The sequence below is a fragment of the Salvelinus sp. IW2-2015 genome, linkage group LG37, assembly GCF_002910315.2.
Source record: "Salvelinus sp. IW2-2015 linkage group LG37, ASM291031v2, whole genome shotgun sequence".
Classification (NCBI taxonomy): domain Eukaryota; kingdom Metazoa; phylum Chordata; class Actinopteri; order Salmoniformes; family Salmonidae; genus Salvelinus; species Salvelinus sp. IW2-2015.
The window spans coordinates 1,469,398-1,488,204 of NC_036876.1; the positions used below are offsets into that span (position 1 = coordinate 1,469,398).

The following is an 18,807-nucleotide window of genomic DNA, read 5'->3' on the forward strand; positions in this document are numbered from 1 at the left end:
AGCTTTCACAAAACCGACAAATAGAGATTAAATTAATCACTAACCTTTGGACAACTTCATCAGATGACAGTCTTATAACATCATGTTATACAATACATTTATGTTTTGTTCGAAAATGTGCATATTTAGAGCTACAAATCCTGGTTTTACATTGTGAATACGTAGTCATAATGCACAAAATTCTCCGGAGATATTTTGGACAGTCACCTAATCTAACCAAAGAACTCATCATAAACTTTACTAAAAAATACATGTTGTACAGCAAATGAAAGATACACTGGTTCTTAATGCAACCGCTGTGTTAGATTTTTAAAAATAACTTTAGTACAACATACAGCATGCAATATTGTGAGACAGCGCTCACATATTCTCCGCCTTGTTGTAGCCAACATTAACCACAAAAATACGAAATAACATCATAAATATTCTCTTACTTTTGATGATCTTCCATCAGAATGTTGTGCAAGGAGTCCTAGTTCCAGAATAAATCGTTGTTTGGTTTTAGAATGTCAATTTCTTCTGTCGAATTAGCAACTTTGGCTAGCATTGTGGCGCGAACATGCCCATCAACTCTTGGCGCATGGAACGAAAAATTCCAATTCCAATTCCAGTTCCAAACTGGTCAAACTCGGTTGAAAATCCTACTTTATGATGTTTTTCTCATATGTATCCAATAAAATCAGAGCCGGAGCATTTCGTCGTGTATAAGTAACACATTTCAGAAGACAATGTGGAGTTCCCCTCTGCGCAGTTGAAAACTGACAAAAGAGCGGATCTGTCACTCCAAAAGCTCTCATTCGGCCTCACATCAAGCTAGACACCCCATTCAACCTTCTACTGCCTGTTGACATCTAGTGGAAGGCGTATGAAGTGCATASAGATCCATAAATATAAGCCAGTTGAATAGGCAGGCCCTGACACAGAGCCCCATTTTCAGAATGTTCACTTCCTGTTTGGAAGTTTGCTGCCAAATGAGTTCTGTTTKACTCACAGATATAATTCAAACAGTTTTAGAMACTTCAGAGTGTTTTCTATCCAATAGTAATAATAATATGCATATTGTATGATCTAGAACAGAGTACGAGGCAGTTTAATTTGGGCACGATTTTTTCCCAAAGTGAAAACAGCTCCCCCTATTAAGAAGAATTTAACAGAACTCATATTGGCAGGCAAAATCCTGAGTTGAAATCAAAACAGGAAGTCAGAAATCTGAGCCTGTATGTATTCACCAGAGTCCCCTTAAGAAATAAGACCTGTTATGGCTGCAAGCCCGATGCCGGTACACCTATGACAACATCCAGCTCAAGTGCAGGGCGCGAAATTCAAAATCTATTTTTTTTTTTATATTTAACTTTCACACATTAACAAGTCCAATACAGCATTTGAAAGATAAACATCTTGTGAATCCAGCCAACATGGTCGATTTTTAAAATGTTTTACAGAGAAAACACCACATATATTTATGTTAGTTCACCACCAAATAAAAAAGAGGACAGACATTTTTCACAGCACAAGTAGGATGCAGGTAGCATGCACAAGCTAACCTAACTAACCTAGAACCAACCTAAATAACCTAGAAAAAACTCCTTCAGATGACAGTCCTATAACATGTTACACAATAAATCTATGTTTTGTTCAAAAAATTTGCATATTTTAGCTATAAATCAGTTTTACATTACTGCTACCATCATAGCTACAGTCAGAAATCGCACGGGAGTAGCCAGAGAAAATACAAACACCAACGTCAACTACCTAATTACTCATCATAAAACATTTCAGAAAAATATATGGTGGATAGCTAATGAAAGACAAAGATCTTGTGAATACAGCCAATATTTCCGATTTTTAAAATGTGTTACAGCGAAAACACCACATATATTTATGTTAGCTCACCACCAAAATACAAAAGACAGACAGACACATTTCACAGCAACAGGTAGCATGCAAGTAGCATGCACAAAGCTAACCTAACTAACCTAGAACCAACCTAAATAACCTAGAAAAAACTCCCTCAGATGACAGTCCTTATAACATGTTACACAATAAAATCTATGTTTTGTTCGAAAAAATGTGCATATTTTAGCTATAAATCAGTTTACATTACTGCTACCATCATAGCCACCATCATAGCTACAGTCAGAAAATCGCACGGGAGTAGCCAGAGAAAATACAGACACCAACGTCAACTACCTAATTACTCATCATAAAACATTTCAGAGAAATATATGGTGGATAGCTAATGAAAGACAAAGATCTTTGTGAATACAGCCAATATTTCCGATTTTTGAAGGGTTTTACAGCGAAAACACAATATATTCGTTATATTAGCTTACTACAATAGCTAAACAGACAGCAGCATTGATTTCTAGTCAAACCGACGTAGCGATAGCACAGTTCGGCAGATATATGAAAAAGCATCCCAAATTGGGTCCTTATCTTTGTTGATCTTCCATCAGAATGTTCTCCAAGGTGTCCTTTGTTCAGACCGTCTTTATTTTGGAACCAGAACGAACGATTTCCCTCTTGAATTAGCAAGCACACTGCCGTGCGGTGCTAACCTCCTCCTTCTTCACAAAATTCTTGCGACGCATCACGTCTAAAGTCCAGAATAATTTTCAATATATAATTAAACTATATTGAAAAAACATTACTTTAGGATGATACTGTGATATGTATCAAATAAAATCGAAGCCAGAGATCATATTCACCTATAACGAGGGTTTCCAGGAGCCGAGTCAATAATATAATTAAACTATATTGAAAAAAACATACTTTAGGATGATATTTGAGATGTATCAAATAAAATCGAAGCCAGAGATCATATTCACCTATAACGAGGGTTTTCCAGGAGCCGAGTCAAGGTCCAACTTCGCGCCCAGGAAAAAAAAAAAATGGCGGTCCTCCCAAGAGGTTGTGTTCAATCCCAGGACGAGATAATCAAGTCATTTCTGCTATCACTTCCGCATGACACCCAGGGGAAGGTGTATGACGTGTTTCTACAGTCCTAAGTGACATACCCTTTTATAGAGGTTGTGTTCAATCCCAGGACGAGATAATCAAGTCATTTCTGCTCTCACTTCCGCATGACACCCAGGGGAAGGTGTATGACGTGTTTCTACAGTCCTAAGTGACATGCCCTTTTATAGACAAGCTCTTGAAGAGAGACTTCGCATTTGGAAATCTCACTTCCGGATAGGAAATGGGCTGTAAAAAGAGTTCTGTTCCACTTAGAGAAATAATTCAAACGGTTTTAGAAACTAGAGAGTGTTTTCTATCCAATAGTAATAATAATATGCATATTGTACGAGCAAAAATTGAGTATGAGGCCGTTTGAAAATGGGCACCTTTTTCCAGTTATTCAATACTGCAGCCATAACAAGTTAAGAGTTATGAATGATGTTGCACTGCCTAGGGGTTCCACTAGATGTCAACCATCAATAGAAATTTCAATGAGACTTCTATGATGTTGTGGGAGAGAATGATAGCAGAATCAGTCAAGTGTCCATCAAGCAGCCATTTTCTGATCATGCTTTTTTTTCATGGAAGTCACCTACGTTCCATTGCTCACGCAGACAAGAACGAATACTCTGGTTTGAACGTTATTGAAGCTATATGTTAAAAACATCCTAATGATTGATTCAGTACTTAGTTTGAAATGTTTCTTCGACAGGTAATATCACCAGATGAAAGATACAGCTCTTGTGAATCCAGCCACAATTTCAGATTTTTTAAATGTTTTACAGGGAAGACACAATATGTAAATCTATTAGCTAACCACGTTAGCAAAAGACACCACTTTTTTTACTCCACCAGTTTTTTACTCCATCAGCAGCTATCACTAATTCGACTAAATAAAGATATATATAGCCACTAACCAAGAAACAACTTCATAAGATGACAGTCTGATAACATATTTATGGTATAGCATATGTTTTTTTAGAAAAATGTGCATTTTTCAGGTATAAATCACAGTTTACCATTGCAGCCAGTATCACAAAACTCACCCAAAGCGACTAGAATAACTACAGAGAGCAACGTGTATTACCTAATTACTCATCTTAAAACATTTCTGAAAAATACACAGCGTACAGCAAATGAAAGCCCAACATCTTGTGAATCCAGAAAATATTTCAGATTTTCTAAGTGTTTTACAGCGAAAACACAATATATCGTTATATTAGCATACCACATGAGCTAACATCACCCCATCATTCATTCAAGGCAAAGAGAGCGATAACGTTATCATCACCAAAATATATTAATTTTTTCACTAACCTTCTCAGAATTCTTCAGATGACAGTCCTGTAACATCATATTACACAATGCATATAGAGTTTGTTCGAAAATGTGCATATTTAGCATCACAAATCGTGGTTATGCTATGTAAACAGTCAAAACATGGCATGCATTTCTGGCCGGCGCCATCTTGGAAAGGCACATAAGATTACGATTATTTATCGATTAGATTGACAAAAAAAATACAGGTTGGACAGCTAATGAAAGATGCATTGGTTATTAATGCAACCGCTGATTTATATTTTTAAAATTAACATTACTAGACATACAGTGTGCGTTAGAGCCAGACTAGTGCCGCAACAATGGCTGACAAATGCGTTTACATTTTTCCACATAAATACGGAATAAAATCATAAATAGCTCTTACTTTTGGACGAGCTTCCATCAGTATCTTGGGCAATGTGTCCTTTGTCCAAAAGAATCGTTCCTTTGTTGTAAAACGACCTYTTCAACTTCGGAACTAGCAGCTAACGATAGCTACACGGCACACACATGTCCAAATCCTCAAACGCAATACTAAGGAAATGCCGAAAAATCGCAATATACTCGCATAAACTGATATAAATCGGTTTCAAATAACTTCGTTATGATGTTTCTAACCACTATATCGAATTAAATGACAGACAGATATATCTTAGGTCGATAACAAGAGCTTTTGAGCATGCAATTCTGATGTCCTCTTCTGCGCAATGGCGAGCGTCGAAAAGAACGTACATGTCACTCCTTTGCCTTTTATAAACTCCGAGAGGCACGTAGAAAGCCCATTCCACTTCTCATTGGTTACTGACATCCAGGGGAAGGCGGGTGCAGTTCATTTCGGTCCATAGGATATACACAGAGCTTAAAACTGAACTGAGAACAGAGACTATTTTTCAGACCTTCGCAGTTCCTGTCATGGATTTCGCTGCAGATAGAGTTCTGGGTCACCCACAGACATAATTCAAACGGTTTTAGAAACTAGAGATTGTTTTCTATCCAATAGTAATAATAATATGCATATTGTACGAGCAAGAATTGAGTACGAGGCAGTTTAATTTGGAGACGCAAAATGTCGAAGTTGAAACAGCACCCCCTGTAGTGACAAGAAGTTAAGAAACATGTATGTCTGAGGAATTTTAATTATGAGATTTCTGTTGTTTTGAATTTGGCGCTCTGCACTTTCACTGGCTGTTGTCATATCATCCCCTTACCGGGACTGCAGCCATAAGAATTAACATCAGAAGCCTCCTCCCTAAGTTTATTTTACTCACTGCTTTAGCACACTCCGCCAACCCTGATGTCTTGTCTGAATCCTGGCTAAGGAATGCCACCAAAAATTCTGAGATTTCCATAACCAACTACAACATTTTCCGTCAAGATAGAACTATCTACCTCAAAGATAGCCTGCAGAGTTCTGTCATACTTTCCAGGTCTATGCCCAAACAGTTCGAGCTTCTAATTTTAACAATGAATCTCTCCAGAAATAAATCTCTCATTGTTGCCGCCTATTATAGACCCCCCTCAGCTCCCAGCTGTGCCCTGGACACCATATGTGAATTGATTGCCCCCCATCTATATTCAGAGTTTGTTCTGTTAGGTGACCTAAACTGGGATACGCTTTACACCTCGGTAGTACTACAATCGAAGCTAGATGTCCTCAATCTCACACAAATGATCATGGAACCCACCAGGTACAACCCTAAATCCGTAAACATTGGCACCCTCATAAATATTATCCTGACCAACTTGCCCTCCAAATACACCTCTGCTGTCTTCAATCAGGATCTCAGAGATCACTGCCTCGTTGCCTGCATCCGCTATGGGTCCGCGGTCGAACGACTACCCCTCAACACGGTCAAACTCTCCCTAAAACAGTTCTGCGAGCTGGCCTTTCTAATTGACCTGGCCCGGGTATCCTGGAAGGATATTGACCTCATCCCATCAGCCGAGGATGCCTGGTCATTCTTTAAAAGTATTTTCCTCACCATCTTAAATAAGTATTACCCTTTCAAAAAAATGTAGAACCAAGAACAGATATAGCCCTTGGTTCACTCCAGACCTTACTGCCTTCGACCAGCACAAAAACATCCTGTGGCGGACTGCACTAGCATCGAATAGTCGGTGCGATATGCAACTTTTCTGGTAAGTCAGGAACCAATACATTGCCCAAGCCTCCCCAGTTTCTCCTTCACCCAAATCCAGATTGCAGATGTTCTGGAAGAGCTGCAAAACCTGGACCCATACAAATCAGCTATGCTAGACAATCTGGACCCTCTCTTTCTAAAATGATCCGCCCCCATTGTTTCAACCCCTATTACCAGTCTGGTCGACCTCTCTTTCGTATTGTCCGAGATCCCTAAAGATTGGAGAACTGCCGCGGTCCACCCCCCCTTCAAAGGGAGTGACACTTTAGACCAAACTGTATAGACCGATATCCATCCTGCCCTGCCTTTCGAAAGTCTTTGACAGCCAAGTCAACAAACAGATCACTGACCATTTCGAATCCCACCGTACCTTCTCCGCTGTGCAATCCGGTTTCCGAGCTGGTCACGGGTGCAACTCGGCCACTCTCAAGGTACTAAACGATATCATAACCACCATCGATAAAAGACAGTACTGTGCAGCCATCTTCATTGACCTGGCCAAGGCCTGGCCAAGGCCTGTCAATCACCGTATTCTTATCGGCAGAGTCAACAGCCTTGGTTTCTCAAATGACTGCTTCGCCTGGTTCACCAACTACTTCTCAGATAGAGTTCAATGTGTCAAATCGGAGGGCCTGTTGTCCGGACCTCTGGCAGTCTCTATGGGGGTACCACAGGGTTCAATTCTTGGGCCGACTCTTTTCTCTGTATATATCACCGATGTCACTCTTGCTGCGGGTGATTCCCTGATCCACCTCTACGCAGACGACACCACTCTGTATACATCTGGCCCTTCTTTGGACACTGTGTTAACTAACCTCCAAACGAGCTTCAATGCCATAGAACACTCCTTCCGTGGTCTCCAACTGCTCTTAAACACTAGTAAAACCAAATGCATGCTTGTCAACCGTTCGATGCCCACACCCGCCTGCCCGACTAGCATCACTACTCTGGACAGTTCTAACTTAGAATATGTGGACAACTACAAATACCTAGGTGTCTGGCTAGACTGTAAACGTTTCTTCAAGACTCATATTAAACTTCTCCATTCCATAACTAAATCTAGAATCGGCTTCCTATTTCTCAACAAAACTTCCTTAACTCACGCCGCCAACATACCCTCGTAAAACTGACTATCCTACCGATCCTCGACTTCAGCGATGTCATTTACAAAACAGCTTCCAATACTCTACTCAGCAAACTGGATGCAGTCTATCACAGTGCCATCCGTTTTGTTACCAAAGCCCCTTATAACACCCACCACTACAACCTGCATGCTCTAGTCGGCTGGCCCTCGCTACGTATTCGTCGCCAGACCCACTGGCTCCAGGTCATCTATAAGTTGATGCTAGGTAAAGCTCCGCCTTGTCTCAGCTCACTGGTCACGATAACAACACCCACCCGTAGCACGCGATCTAGCAGGTATATTTCACTGGCCATCCCCAAAGCCAATACGTCCTTTGGCCGCCTTTCCTTCCAGTTCTCTGCTGCCAATAACTGGAATGAATTTAAAAAATTGCTGAAGCTGGAGACTTACATTTCCCTCACTAACTTTAAACATCAGCTATCTGAGCAGCTAACCGATCGTTGCAGCTGGACATAGCCCATCTGTAAATAGCCCACCCAATCTACCTACCTCATCCCCATATTGTTTTAATTAACTTTTCTGCTCTTTTGCACACCAGCTTATTTTTTTGCCTCACCTCCTCATGCCATTTGCACACACTGTATATAGACTTTCCTTGTTTTCTATTGTGTTACTGACTGTATGCTTGTTTATTCCATGTGTAACACTGTGTTGTTGTTTGTGTCGAACTGCTTTGCTTTATCTTGGCCAGGTCGCAGTTGTAAATGAGAACTTGCTCTCAACTAGCCTACCTGGTTAAATAAAGGTGAAATAAAATTAAATTAAAAAGGTCTAGCAGACGTGAAATGAGGCTGATCATTTCTTTATAGGTGTCGTGGCTGAGTATTGGAGAAGGACAAGACACAGAGTTGCTAATTGACTGTTAACGGATACGATTTCGCCACCATCACCATGGGTAAAGCTGCCCAGATATAGATACTTAACGGCTGGATTCAATCCGTATCGTGGAAGATACGCGTTAAAATTTAAAGCAAATTTCTGATTGAATTAATTGCAGTTAATTTTCAATCAAGCCATAACGCCGATCCGCAATACTTCTGCAATATTGATTGAATCCAGACCTCAATCATTAGCCCTAAATACATTATGTGATACATTTGGGAATATTTGACTGTTAGCTGTTTCCATTTAGCCACCATCACCATGGCAATAGCCACCATCACCGTGGGTAAAGCTGCTCGGATATACAAACCTAAATAATTACCATAAATACATGAATTTACCCCTGACTACTATATTCATTACAACTATAGTACATATACCACTGGGTCAAAAACTGTTTCCTTCTTTTACAGGAATATTTGGATCAAAACCAAATAAACAGAGTAAGTTTGTTTTCTTCTCTTTGCATAGAAAGATTATGGTGGATATTTGTCTTTCAAAAGAAGAAAATGTATTATTCAACAGTATATTACTTTATCCTCTAACGAGCCTCTACCCCGGGTCCGGGATCACCCCCCACCCCCCCACACACTGATTAGCATAGCTAGCATAGCTTCACAAGTAGATAGTAGCATCTAAATATCATTAAATCACAAGTCCAAGACACCAGATGAAAGATACAGATCTTGTGAATAAAGCCACCATTCAGATTTTTAAAATGTTTTACAGGGAAGGACAAAAATGTAAATCTATTAGCTAAACACGTTAGCAAAATACACCACTTTTCTAACTCCATCAGTTTCTTACTACTTCAGGTGCTATCACCAATTCGGCTAAACTAAGAATTGATAGCCACTAACCAAGAAAAAACCTCTTCAGATGACAGTCTGACATTATTTATGTATAGGATAGGTTTTGTTAGAAAAAGTGCATATTTCAGGTAGAAATCACAGTTTACAATTGCACCGACCATCACAAGACGACTAGAATTACTATAGAGAGCAACGTGTATGACCAATTTACTCTTAATAAAACATTTCATAAGAATAGACAAAGCATAGCAATTGAAAGACCCAGATCTTGTGATTCCAGACAAATTTTCGAGATTTCTAAGCGTTTTACAGCGTAACAACAATAAATCGAAAGTTAGCAACCACATGTGAAAACGTTACCAGAGCATCGATCTCAGCCAAAGAGCGCTATACGTAATCACCGCCAAAATATATTAATTTTTTCACTAACCTTCTCAGAATTCTTCCGATGACACTCCTCTGTAACATCATTTTACAACATACATATACATGTTTTTCGAAAATTTGCATATTTAGCCATACAAACCTGTGTTATACAATAGAAATATAGCAACTCAAGCATCAAATATAGGGACGTCAGCTTTCAGAGTGATCTAGTTTATATCGAAAGCTAATCATATACTTGACTAAAAAATACAGGGTTGACAGGAATCGAAAGACAAATTAGTTCTAATGCAACCGCTGACTTACATTTTTAAAATTATCCTTACTTTTCAATACAGGGTTCGCCAAGTGACGCGATAACAAACAAAATGGCGAAATATGCGTTTAAAATATTTCGACAGAACAACGATTTATCATATTAAATATTGCTTACTTTGAGCTGTTCTTCCATCAGATTCTTGGGCAATGTATCCTTTCTATGTTGTAATCTTCTTTTGGTCGATAGATGTCCCTGTCCTTCGAAATATCCACTAACGATCGAACGGGCCCCGAAACGGTCCAAAGTTTCACAGTGCACAACAAAGAAATTCCTCAAAATCGCACTAAACGGATAAAATGCTATAAAACGTTCAAATTAACTACATTATGATGTTTTTAACAACTATAACGACTAAAACATGACCGGAGAAATATCACTCCTAAACAACGATTTGGAAGGAGGCAGGTCTGATGTCCATCTTGCGCACGACGGCATGCAGGAAGAGAGCGGTACTTCTACGTTTTCTTGTTTTATAGTGGCTGTGATGTGCAATAGACCCATTCAAAACGTTGATGACGTACAACGACACCAGAGGAAGACGTAGGCAGTGTCGGTTTCTTCATAGCATTCACTGTCGCCTTAAAAACAGACTCCAGATCAGGTGTGTAAAAATTTCTGAAATCTGACCCCTGTCATGAAAAGTGCTGTAGATATTGTTCTGTACCACTCAGAGACAAAATTCCAACGGCTATAGAAACTAGAAAGTGTTTTCTATCCAATAATAACAATAATATGCATATTGTACGATCAAGAATTTAGCACGAGGCAGTTTAATTTGGAGACCCAAATATGCTAATGCAGAACAGCACCCCCTATAGTTCCAAGAAGTTATACAGGACAGATCACAGTGGATTCAACAAAGAAGGGTAAGCTTTTAATCTCTTCATGTAAATACTTTTAGTGTATCATTATTACAAAATAAGACAATCATGAGTTGGTATATTTAAATACATGATCTCTGATTCTTAAGGACTTATATTTTTAGTGTTTGATGTAATACATAGTGGAGGAAGCGTTTGTGTGGGGTGGGGTGGTGAGGATGGGTAGGAGAAGCATTTGCAGTTATAGGCTCTGACAAAATATTTCATATGAAGAGTGTTTATTTACATTATTTAAGGATAGTTCTATTGTTTTGGTGATATGAAGGTTATAACTCAACTGCAGGGCAAGAAAACCCTTTACAGACAGATACTCATCTCAAACTATCTCCTAAGAAAGGTGAGAGATATTGTGCATTAATACAGAGGATGCTGTATAAATTCTGGGTATGCACCAACTTTGCACCAACTTTGCACCAACTTACCCTAGTGCACCATCTTACGCAAGATTAAGTCAGTATATTTTTGTTAGTTACACATTATCTTTCCCAGTTATTAGCTTTGGTAAATCATTGTTATTGTAGATGCATCAAAAAGATCCAGGAAGAAGACTACAAAGTTCGATAATGCGTCTCTTTTAAATACAATATAATTTCAGATAATATTCATATGACATGTGAGACATTGAATTTCTCATTGTTATACTTTTTTAAATGTATTTTTCCAGATATAAATCAGGCACGCTCACATGAAGGTAATGGGCTGTGACACCAGAATCTGTTTTTTCAATTAAAATACCTAATAAAATAAAACACTTTATCTGTCCTATATAACTAAGCTTTAAATCACTGAAGATTAAATTACAATGAAAATTATGAGTAAATATATATTTTGTTTTCCTATTCTCCACAGTGGATGTTACTCTTGATGTGGACACAGCTCACCCTAAACTGAAGATAGATGGGAAATCACTACAGTGGACCAATGAATCACCACAGAGAAACATTAACATTGCGAATTGTTTTAATGAAGAGCCTTTTGTGTCGGGCTATACAGGCCGTGCTTTGAAGACTTACTGGGAGGTGAATGTGAAGGAGAAGGATGACTGGGTGCTTGGCGTTGCCATGGCAACGGCTCACAGGATGGGGCCGTTGGCTTTCAGTCCAACTAATGGCTTCTGGGTAATCAGACTATCCAACAGGCAAAGACTTAAAGCCATGGAGGATGAAGAACATGTTCTTGACAAAGGTATTCCAGATAAAGTCGGTATCTATCTGGATTATCAGGAAAGGAAGGTGACTTTCTTTGATGCAGAAGAAGGTTCACTCATCTACTCATTTATTAATGGACCAAGTTATCAGGATAATGTCCGCCCACTTTTCTCACCCTGGAACAATGATGCAAAACCAATCACAATTTTGTCTATCACGGCAACATAGAAAAACATAAATGATCGTATTCCCTGTCTGTCAATAGCTTTGTCCTGGTTTAAAGCTATGTGAATAATTTTCGATTTAGTAATATCTTGAATTGTGGATTACTTTCTATGATCATTTGCTGTCATCTAACCAGGCATCAACGTTGTGTCCATATTCTTTATTAATGTATTAATGCTCCGACTTTCCGACCTGAAGATTACTGACATCATGATTTGACCTCGTATTTGTCCGAGTTCCCTGTTGTCTTGAAAGCCCCATAAAACTCATGGTACCCTCCGCCAGCCCATATCTGTGTGAAGCTGGATTTAATGCTCTCGTCAGCATTAAAACCAAATATCGATCCAGGTTGACTGTGACAGCAGAGATGAGTTGCACACTGTTGACCACGCCCCCTGACTTTGAGAATTTCCAACGCGACATGCATCAAGCACACCCATCTCATTGGTGCTGGTGGGATACATCATGTCCAGTGGTGACCCTCATTCAGGGCAGGTGGGGAAAAAAACACTACCTGTTTTTTTGGGGTCTGTTTTGCATTTTATTTTAATACGTGTCACATATCAGTTTGAAAACAATGTAAAAAACAAAACATTTAATTAATGAAGCCTCATGCAAACATGGTCTATTTTTTTGCTTTCTTAAGTTAGGCAGCTCCAAAATGCAGGTGTTTCAGCCTAGCTCAGTGCTTTCTGTGTTGGTGGTAAAGCCAGCGGAAAATACGAGTTTTAGGGGTTGGTAATGTTCTCTAGTTGCGCTGTGATTGGCTCAGTGTTCTGTCACTCATGGGGACACTACGTCACCGCAAAATCTACAGCGAGAGCTCGAAAATTTAAGCCCCTTCGGTGCTGCTATAGAGTTACATTAGAAGAGCCCAAGGTCATTGGCCACAAATAAAATTACGTCAATGTGTACCGTAGCTTTGATTGAACTGATAATGTCAACATCATACTTTCAAAATCTTAGCTAGAATGCTAGCAGTCATCATCATGAATCAAGTAAACAATCTACTGGCAAATCCTTTTCAATTCTTGACATTTGAAGAGAGATTTTGAAGAGAAAATATAGATAAAACGTATTGGTGCTCATCGGCCATTGGACATAAACATTACACAACAAGTTGGAAATTGCATATTACAAAATGAGTGGTTTGGAAGGAATCAGTGGCTAACTGCAAGCGTTGCAAACAATCACTAGCCTGCTATTCAGTGTAGTGGGAGTGTGGTCCAAGTTTGGGATTAAGAGTCTCTCTCCAAGCTTAAAAAGATAAATATTCCACTAGAGATCTTGTTTCGAGTCCAGGCTCTGTCGCAGTCTGCCGCGATCGGGAGACCCATGGTCCGGCACAAGGATGTCCTTGTCCCATCGCGCTCTAGCAACTCCTATGGCGGGCAGGGCGCATGTACGCTGACATGGTCGCTAGGTGTACGCTGTTTCCTCTGACACATTGGTGCGGCTGGCTTCCGGGTTAAGCGGGCATTGTGTCAAGAAGCAGTGCGGCTTGGCTAGGTCGTGTGTCGGAGGACACACGGCTCTCAAGCTTCGCCTCTCCCGAGTCCGTACGGGAGTTGCAGCGATGGGACAAGACTGTGACTACCAAATGGACACCACGAAATTGCGGAGAAAAAGGGGTGGAAAATTAGAATAAAATACATTTAAAAAAAGATCAACATTCAATATTCGCCATGCTGTCACTCCAGCATAACTTCTGAAGCGTTCGAAACAACTGGAATCTCAGAACGCGGAAATCTCAGACTTCAGTGAGTTCAAGACAACTGGGAACTCTAAAAAAAAACGAGGTCCGGCTGGGAAAATATGTTTTGAACGTTCATCCAACTCGGAATTCAAGTCAGGAACTCGGGCCTCTTTCTAGAGCTCTGACCTGAAGATCACTGACGTCATGATTCAACCTTGTTTTTTTCATAGTTCCCAGTTATTTTGAAAGCACCATAAATCCAGAGAATGCCAGACTTTGATGACTAAATTTGCCACAAAGAACCGCCACGCCACCTTCCTGTTCAAGTGAGCACAGCACAACAAGGTGAGTCCAAAAATGTCTTGAATGCTGCTGCATAAAGGATGCAAGCTCCAGGGAGATATGGTATACTGTGCTGTAGCTAAGAAAGTAATACTAAGTGTATGTTGTGTAGTAAGCTGTTAGAAGCCCATGTGCTTCACCATAATAATTTGCTCCCTTTTCCCCTCATAATTTAGCCTACTGTTCTGACTTGGTGGTGCACATTCAGCCTATAGCATGTTTTAGAGCAATGCTATCATGAAATATTGTAAGAGATTTCATTGTCTGCTTATAGACCACACTTATTTTATCCTATGGTTCTGACTTGGTGTACAGGGAGAATACTGTAAGAGCGGACCATTTTTCTGAATTCTGTCGCTGTACATTTCAAAAGTGCTGAACAAATAGTTAAATTGACTACGTCAGTCCTAGCTCGCTCCTTAATGTCTTAATCAATGTTACGGATTGTCTTTTATCCGCTCGTTGTCTCCTTATGCAATAGTTTGTACATCTCAATTGCAAGTAGACAACACATCTGTTTAGCAAGTCAGCCATATCAGCTATGCTTTTTATAAGGCAGCAAATGAGGCTGAATAAACTGTTTCGCTGCCAGACAATGCTCGGCTGATAACCAGGTGTAGCAGAGGTAAGGTGTTGGGACTGCTGTTGGAACTGTGCTGTTGGGACAGCTTTATGTAGGCCCTACAAGTTTGTGGGCACAGTTTGTCACCGTTATATTGCAATTAATGTATTGTTTAGTGTTGTGTTGTTTAGTGGCTTTGCTGGCATGTATAAACAAAAAAATTTAAAATGCCCCACCCATGTAATTTGCTATTCACTGTCATAGCCCCACATTCAAAATATGTGATGAGGAGTTGAGAAAATCAGAAGTCAGAAATACTGTTAAAATGTTTTTCAATTGACTGCCATAGCATCAAATAAAATAAGTAAACAATGGCTGTGAATGGCATTTAAAAAAAAAATATGTTTGGGGTTAATTTTAATTGTTTTGGGTATCAGATATCAAAATGGGGCCGTGGGACAAAAAAGTTTGCGGATCACCAACATAGAGTATATATAATGCTTGCAGTAACTAAACTGGCCATGGGTGGGAGGGGCAGCTTTCCTATAAAGTACTGTAATGAGGAAGCCAATAAGATACTGATGTCTTGATAAAACATGGACCCTCCCAGTTTCCCTACGTGATACTTGCTGGAAGGTTCAACTGACTGGTTACATATTAACTATAGGAGCTGCAGTATGTTTTCTCTTTATCAAATCTTTCTGTTCTCATAATTATGTCCACTCAATAGCCTTTAGGATTAGCAATTTGGTAAATGGGTACTTGGTATGAATCATATTTGAGACTCTAGGTGGTAAATATACAACAAAACAGGACATTAATTTATACACAAGGTAAGTTACTGGAAAATAATCACCATAGTGTCTTGAAATGAATCTTCTTTGACACACTCTCTGTCTCTCTCTCTCTCTCTCTCTCTCTCTCTCTCTCTCTCTCTCTCTCTCTCTCTCTCTCTCTCTCTCTCTCTCTCTCTCTGTACCTCACTGACTAACAATTCAGCGTTAGTGTTTTATTACTGTATCTTTGAACTTTTATGCTAGTGGGTTAAACAATAATCCTTTTGATCTGAGACATCTTGAAATATCCCTGAAAGACAAAACTAACTAATCCCTTTTAGAATGTTATGCTTTATTGAAATGTCTCTGGATTTGAACTAGCATAGTAGGAAGTGATATGGTAGTACTCTATTTTACAGTATAGAAATTACACATTTGCTAGGACATTATAAGGTATCTATGGGTACTTTCTGGTACTTACTTCAAATAATTGTACACAATTAGTAACTTTTAGTGTTCGGTCCAATGAGTCCCAATGGTAACAGTCTAGGTGTCCTTATTGATACATTCATAAAGCCTTTTCTAACAGCTATATAACACATTATAACATATGTCATAAACTGTAATGAGTTGTTATAAAACGAGTTATAATGGGTGTTATAGAGGACTGTTCATCCTGTTGTCATATATGCTTATGTCACCTTTTAATAACAACTGCTATTACACCGTCTGCATGACATCTTATTTCATATGTTATTACATGCTACATAAGTGTCTACGTACCTGATGTTAAAATAGGGCGTTATAGAATTTATCAAACTCTGTGTCACATTATTACATTAAATGGAATAACCATGTCATATGCCGTTATGGAGTGTGCATAGACACAATAAATAAAGTGCTATAAATTTGAGGTGTTAGTTATAATATGCTTAATACCACAGGGTTGAGCGTATCACAAAACCGTTCAGCATCACCAACTTCTTTTGGTGGTAACACAATGACAAGTCTGTATTCGAGACTGGCCAGAGGCATTGCAAGTTACTTTCTCCAATTAAGAAATTAAGGTGGCATCATGTTTCCTTTACACTTGTCTCTTAGTTTTTGTTAACAATGTGAATCAGGTCTAGCAGACGTGAAATAAGGCTGATCATTTCTTTATAGGTGCCGAGGCTGAGTATTGGAGAAGGACAAGACACAGAGGTGTTCTGGGACTAATTGACTGTTAACTATTACCATTTAGCCACCATCACCATGGGTAAACCTGCCCGGATATAGATATTTAACGTCTCGATTCAATCCATACGCGGTCAAATTTTAAAGCAAATTTCCGATTGAGCCAACATACGGTATGCAACATTTACCGTGAATGCAGTCGCCACAAATTCTGGAACATTGCAGTTAAATTTCAGTCAAGCCATAATGCCGATCCGCAATACTTCTGCAATATGGATTGAATCCAGCCCTCAATCATTAGCCCTAAATACATGATGTGATGTACTGGGGAATATTTGACTGTTAGCTGTTACCATTTAGCCACCATCACCATGGCAATAGCCACCATCACCATGGGTAAAGTTGCTTGCACATACAAACCTAAATCACTACCCTAAATACATGAATTTACCCCTGACTACTATATTCAGTACAGCTATAGTACATATTCCACTGGATCAAAATAAGCCACAACTCTTTCTTTCTTTTACAGGATGTTTTGGATCAAAACCAGAAGACCAGAGTAAGTTTGTTTTCTTGTCCTTGCCATAAAAATATGGATATTTGTCTTTCAAAAGAAGAAAATGTATTATTCAATGACATGTTACTTTATACAGTACAGATCCCAGCGTATTCAACAAAGAAGGGTAAGCTGTCATGTTCCTGTGTCTGTGTTTGGGCCACACAGGACTGTTTCGGGTTTGTCACGTTTGTTGGTTTTGTATTTTGAAGTGTTTTGTTGATTTTTCATTCAATAATGAACACTAGCCACTCTGCATCTTGGTCCGATCCATGCTCCTCCTCGTCTGAGGAGGAGAACGACTACGACAGCCGTGACAGAATTACCCACCAGAATCGGACCAAGCGGCGTGTCAAGCGGCAACAGGACCCACCTACACAGGATTTCTGGACATGGGAGGACGAATTGGATGGTAAGGGACCTTGGGCTCAACCAGGAGAATATCGCCGCCCCAAAGCTGAGCTGGAGGCAGCGAAAGCAGAGAGGCGGCGATATGAGGAGGCAGCACGGAAGCAAGGCTGGAAGCCCGCGAGTACAACCCAAAATGTTCTTGGGGGGGGGAGGGGGCTAAAGGGTAGTGTGGCGAAGTCAGGTAGGAGACCTGCTCCAACTGCCTGTACTTACCGTGGAGAGCGAGAGTACGGGCAGACACCGTGTTACGCAGTAGAGCGCATGGTGTCTCCTGTACGCGTGCATAGCCCGGTTCGGTACATTCCAGCTCCACGTATCGGCCGGGCTAGATTGAGCGTTGAGCCGGATGTCATGAAGCCGGCCCAACGCATCTGGCCACCAGTGCGTCTCCTCGGGCCCGGCTTACATGGCACCAGCCTTACGCATGGTGTCCCCGGTTCGCCTACATAGGCCGGTGCGGGTTATTCCACCTCCCCGCACTGGTCGGGCGATGGGGAGCATACAACCAGGTAAGGTTGGGCAGGCTCAGTGCTCAAGGGAGCCAGTACGCCTGCACGGTCCGGTATTTCCGGCGCCACCTCCCCGCCCCAGCCCAGTACCACCAGTGCCTACACCACGCACCAGGCTTCCAGTGCGTCTCCAGAGCCCTGTTCCTCCTCCACGCACTCTCCCTGTGGTGCGTGTCTCCAGTCCAGTGCCTCCAGTTCCGGCACCACGCATCAAGCCTCCTGTGTGTCTCCAGAGTCCTGTACGCACTGTTCCTTCTCCCCGTACTCGCCCTGATGTGCGTGCCCTCAGTGCCGGTACCACGCACCAGGCTTATAGTACGCCTTGAGAGTCCAGTGTGTCCTGTTGCTGCTCCCCGCACTAGCCTGAAGGTGCGTGTCCTTAGCCCGGTACCTCCAGCTCCGGCACCACGCACCAGGCCTACAGTGCGCCTCATCCGGCCAGAGCTGCCCGTCTGCCAAGCGCCATCTGAGCCATCCGTCTACCCAGTGCCATCTGAGCCATCCGTCTACCCAGCGCCATCTGAGCCATCCGTCTGCCCAGTGCCATCTGAGCCATCCGTCT

General features: G+C 40.7%; 1 protein-coding gene across 14 annotated transcripts in view; it reads left to right on the plus strand.

Annotated features, from left to right (window-relative positions):
• LOC111960041 (butyrophilin subfamily 1 member A1) overlaps positions 1-18,807 on the plus strand; it is a 35,058-nt gene that overhangs the window by 3,359 nt on the left and 12,892 nt on the right. Inside the window, exons 2-9 of one of the 14 annotated variants that reach the window (XR_011475023.1) lie at positions 8,373-8,458; positions 8,696-8,731; positions 8,859-8,888; positions 11,107-11,178; positions 11,506-11,532; positions 11,691-15,647; positions 16,755-16,848; positions 17,299-17,328. Coding sequence is in view for 12 of the 14 variants with exons in the window: in XM_070437835.1 (XP_070293936.1) it covers positions 8,455-8,458; positions 8,696-8,731; positions 8,859-8,888; positions 11,107-11,178 (142 nt within the window). In the remaining 2 variants the exon portion in view is untranslated. The other 13 variants (XM_070437837.1, XR_011475024.1, XM_070437836.1 and 10 more) reach the window with 13 other exon arrangements.